Raw genomic sequence first — 5418 nt, 5'->3', positions numbered from 1 at the left:
TGAAGTAAAATACAGGAATGTAAAACACGAAACGGTTGTTATATACGAAGGTACAATAACTTTTATATTTTTTTAAATCAACTTTGTGTATTTAGCTATTAAGGTTTTATATTCTTGATAGGGGAGCAAAACTTTTAATAATGTTTATGTGGTTATTGTTTGGCTATGATATAAAAATGTGACTATCCACTTAATTTTATGTGATTGTGGTAATGATTCTTTTGTTATAAACCAGGGATTGGCTACCACCATGTCGCTACCAGCGTATAAAGTTGCTGAAGGAGCCCTCTTTTTGTTTTTTTTTGTAATCTTGACTATTCTTGAAAACCTACGAATTTTGATTTGGTACAGAGCCCTTCTAAGGTACCTCCGGCCTCTATTACGAACTGTTCTTAATTTGATCACGTTACCTTTTGCAGTATAATATTTCCATCATTGCTATACATCTAATTGCTCCCTTGATTGAGAATTATATTGTATTGACTATTAAACGTGCCAGTGCCTCGTGTATGCTAAGGTAAATGTACGTATTTTAAGACTGAATTTGATGTTGCATTTACATTGTGTAATAAATTTCTTTTAAAAATTTGTTCGTTTGCGTTTTAAATACCTTAAATCTTCACAATAGATTAACCCAATAAGTCGTTGGAATCATGGTAATTAGGTAAACATTTCATAGGAATTTAACTAAGTCCTAACACAAATATACTACCAAACATCATCCAAGTTAATTGAATTAATGATTGAAATATTCAACTAAACGTTTTAATCTTTATTCGTCTGTCACTATTGTAACGCGACGTCACATAACTTTTGTCAAATGATTGCAATTGGCAAAATTGTAGCGACGCATTTATAAAAAATTTAATTGAATTACCCTTGTCAAACTAGACCCTTCTGATTTATATGTGTTATACATTAACAAAGAAGAGGATTATGTAAGCGTGATAAAACGTATGTTCGTTATTCGCTTCGCTCGCTATTTGTACGAATGTGTAAATGATGTTGTGGTAAATAAGAAATATCTATTAAGTTACATTCATAAATGTTATAAATACCCATAGAATTTCCTCTTTATTTCAACAGTCAAAAAATGACCTTAAATGTGCATTTTTTTATAAAATTTAATTAATAAAAATAAATGAACTATTTCATAGAGATTGGTTCCTATTCCTAAATCGTACGTAAACTGGATGAACTGGGCGTAACACTAAGTCACATTTATATAGAATTTCATCTGCTTTAGTGACTGGCTCAATGCGAAATCTTCTAACTAGGCCTGAAAGCAGAGCCTTCATTTCCAACATCGCGAATTTTTGACCTGAAAATTTATCAACAATAATCATTAAACGGATTATGCTATATATTTAGTATAGGAATAAGATGTGTTGAAAATTATAATAAAAATACTACTACTCCTAAATATCTCCTAAACGGCAGGATAAATACGTTTCAAAATGTTGTGTAAAAACAACTCTTAACCTTCAAACCACATTTAGTTAATTTGATATTCAGGTAGATTGAGACATGGAAAAACCGAAAAATTACTTTTTATCTGAGTACTACGCGAAGATATTGCGAGTTACGTAACACAATAGGGTCCAAAATACATACCTATGCAATTCCTTGGGCCAGCACTGAATGGTATATAGGCGTACGGATTGCGTTTCTCGTTGTTCTCCGGAAGGAATCTCTCGGGGATAAACTTCTCAGGCTCTGGATACAAATCAGCTCGACGGTGGACGTCGTAAATGTGGATATTGCACGTTGTGTTACCTGGTATGGTGTAGCCGCTGGCTGGAAGGTTGAAATAAATAATTATTTTTAACAAAAACCCTAAAGCGACATCAAATTGTCAGAACATGACCAAATTTAATAGGATCATACGGGCAGGTACTTATTTCACATAAAAATATAATCACCAAAATCGTTTCACCCAGTAAAAAGGTATGAGGTCACAAACATAAAAAAAAACTGTCGAATTGGGAACCTTATTTTTTTGATAAAGCAGTTTCGTTGGCGATAAATGTTTTTATGTGAAAACTGGCAACTGCAAAATGCATGGATTTTCTAAAATAAGAGTAGCATGTGCTAGGCATGGTATAACATGATTGTACGCTGAATTGCGTCATAATTGGTCAGTTTTTAGGTACCTACCTATACTATAGACTGAAATATACTATAGAATCAAACTGCGAAACAAGTATCATAAATAGACCGAAACGATTTATTTATTTATTGATAAAATTATCTTTAATTGTCTTAAGAAGTGTCTTGAATTGTCTCATTACATCGTTTTATTTTGATAACGAATAAGATTCGCATAATTTAACGCATTCAAATAATTTAAATGAAATCAATTCATGGCAAAGCGGATGGGCGGTTGAATCAAAATAGTCATCAGGGAACAGCACTGTTTCATAGTATGCATGTTTAGCTAACATTACACCTACGTAACGTTACCTTAATATATCAGCATTCAGTCACTTTACCAAATGCACTAAACACCAAAGAAGTTTTATGTAATTTTGAACTTACCTAACTTCAAATCCTCCTTAATGTGTCTGCTGATCATGGCAACACTCGGGTATAAACGTAATGTTTCCTTGATGATGCAGTCTAAATATTTCATTTCAGCTAAATCGTCTACCGTAGGGGGACGTGCAGAGTTTCGGAATATACCCTCCATTTCTTGATATAATTTATTCTGAAAAATCAAAGCTATAACTATACATATAAAAGAGTGATACATACTAAAGAGTGATATAAAAGAGTGAACTATACATATAAGAGAGTGGTTTTAGTTACACTACTTATAACTCAAGAATGGATTAACCGATTTGGCTGGAAATTTGTGCAGAGATAGCTTAGAACCAGGAGACGGACATAGGAGTTTTTATTCCGGGGAAATTGTAAATTTCGCGTAATTCCGCGGGAACGGTAGCATGCAAGGAAAACCCCGGGTCTATCTTTCCTCCGGAAGGCTAGTATGAAATATAATAAGCTATATGTGAAATACATAAAATTGATCATCTTTAGAAAAATAAGGATCAATAATTTTGATTCTTTCGTTTTTCAAAGTTTCAGAGCTAAAGAGAAAAACGGTACTTAGAGAAAAACATGGATTAAATAACTTTGTCACGTAAGGCCCTAAAAATTGTCATGTATTATTCTAGACATATATTTACAATTTCGTTGAGTACAAGCTCGTGTGAAACCAATGTTCGTAGCTTATGGTTAGCGCTACCACCGCCCATGAACATTTGGCGAGGCGTAAGGTCTGCATCGACCTCTACAAATGGATTGCCGGTCTTTAAATTGGAATAGAATTTAAGAAGAGATTGTCGAAAGGATTAGAAAGGGTAATAAAAAGGATATGGGCCTCTGAGTTTGAGACCCGGTGAGGATATAGTTTAGTTTTATTCCGTAACACATTCACAGGAACAGAAACTATACCGGTTAAACTCTGTGATGGTATATACTATATCTTGTTTTTCTTTACATACTACATTGCGCATAATACTTTGTAAAAACACCTAAACACCAGACTGTCGCGTAGAGGACTAGCCATTCATCTTTATAACTTGTCTCATTAAAATTAGTATAACGAGATATTACCTGTACTCGTGAGTCATTAGCTAATTGCATTATCATAAAACTTAGCGCCATCGCCGTTGTGTCGTGTCCCTGTAAACACAAACCATTTACAAATTAAATAATTTTATAAGAGCCGGGCATAGTGGCAACACACATAATAGACAAATTATTAGCACAATGGTCTCATTTCATCAAACTCATTTCGTAAAACACCCTCTTTATTTAATAAATTACTTTTCAGCATAGACTACTAGAAAGTAGGTATTGCTTTGCTAACTGGGCACTACATAGCATAATTATTTTTTCATGTCATAGCGGGCAGCTAAGCTGGTGATACGCCTGTTCATTACATTCGCAGAGGTAGGTAGTGACTTAGCGAACGACTGAACAAGGCAGAAGGACATCAGAAGGAATGGACAGGGAAAGGTGTCTCCCACATTTAACTTAGTCGCTTTACTTTAAAACTACGCAAATAATTTTTTGAGGCTATTTTAATAAAGTGTTTCAAGAGGAAAGTTTATAAGTAGCTACAAGACATTGATTTATTGAATTAAAAAAATGATTTTATACCTTATTTTCAGCGGTGTTGATTACCTATCTACTATTAGTTTACTTTAAGTTCGTTTACCCACTTTACCAAAAAAGTTATTTTCATGGCGACTATGATATTATTACAGTAATGTTTTCTATAATTTTGGTTACTACTATACGTCGTCTTGTAGTTATCATTATCGCGATTCACGTATAGTAACTACCGCCTTGAACACAAACCTCTATCTTCTATTTATATTCTTGTATTCATTTATGTAATATACGATTGTCTATTATTCATTTATAATTGACCATAATATCGGACATCCTATAATTGGCTTACATTTAAACACACGGCAAGACTGCTCATTAAAAATTAATTGGTGTTTGACAACTGCATATCTGAGATAGCAAAAACTTAAGGAAGTAACATGTATCTACGTATTACTAGTTAACTTTGTAAAATTATAGAAAAATGAGTACAATACAAATGAATAGAAATGATAGGTACCCGCCCTATGCCTACGACCTATATCCATGTTAACTAATATTGGAGATTGTGTCGTTGTTTGTAAAATTTTGTGTAAGCGGAAATTAAATAATATAAAACGTGTACATACCAAGCATATCTGCAATATTAAGAATTGTGTTATCAGAGCTACCGGTTATTTAAAATATAAAGCAAGCAAGGTACCCGGTTTTTTGGACCCTTCAGAGTTCAATCTACATTTAATTTGAGATTAAATATAAAATTTATTTACCCACCTCAAATAGAAATGTATCCACTTCTTCTCTAATACCATCTATATCAATGTAGCCATCACTTTCGTTTTTTAACAACAAATCTAACATAGCTAAGCGACCCTTTTTACTCGTCTCGTGGTCAATATCAATGGTATCATCTAGAGGATTATTTACCAAATAAGCCTTTCTCTCGCGGATAATTTGTGTCGTAAACACGTGTAAATTTTTCAATAACTTCTTTTGGATTTTAGCTGCTTGCGACAAATTGAATGACCATTCAAAAAACATCCAGATTCGACAGAACCTTTGTACCGTTGTTGAACCAAAGGCGTGAATTGAATCAAAGTACTTTTCCGTTACTGTTTCAATACCCGCTTTCATTGATGTACCCATAGTCGTCTCTGTAATAAAATAGACTCCTACTAAATACTTTATTTCATTTGATATCGATAATTATAATTATTAATTAGCTATGATAAAGAGATGATTCTATACTATACTGTATAATTATTTTATTGCGTATCTAAATTAAATAAATAATAATAT

At 32.9% G+C, this 5418-nt stretch overlaps 1 protein-coding gene across 1 annotated transcript in view; it reads right to left on the bottom strand.

The window, feature by feature from the left end:
• Positions 1-967: 967 nt before the first annotated feature.
• Positions 968-5418, bottom strand: part of LOC119834257 (cytochrome P450 4C1-like) — a 9329-nt gene continuing 4878 nt past the window's right edge. Inside the window, exons 5-9 of the mRNA XM_038358593.1 lie at positions 4894-5273; positions 3619-3687; positions 2539-2707; positions 1615-1797; positions 968-1321 (exon numbers count right to left, since the gene is read on the bottom strand). Coding sequence (XP_038214521.1) covers positions 1152-1321; positions 1615-1797; positions 2539-2707; positions 3619-3687; positions 4894-5273 — 971 coding nt within the window. The 3' untranslated portion in view covers positions 968-1151. The remainder of the gene's footprint in view (positions 1322-1614; positions 1798-2538; positions 2708-3618; positions 3688-4893; positions 5274-5418) is intronic.

This window comes from Zerene cesonia, chromosome 19 (assembly GCF_012273895.1).
Source record: "Zerene cesonia ecotype Mississippi chromosome 19, Zerene_cesonia_1.1, whole genome shotgun sequence".
NCBI lineage: Eukaryota > Metazoa > Arthropoda > Insecta > Lepidoptera > Pieridae > Zerene > Zerene cesonia.
The sequence above is the reverse complement of the archived record's forward strand: the minus strand, read 5'-3'. Positions and strand labels throughout refer to the sequence as shown.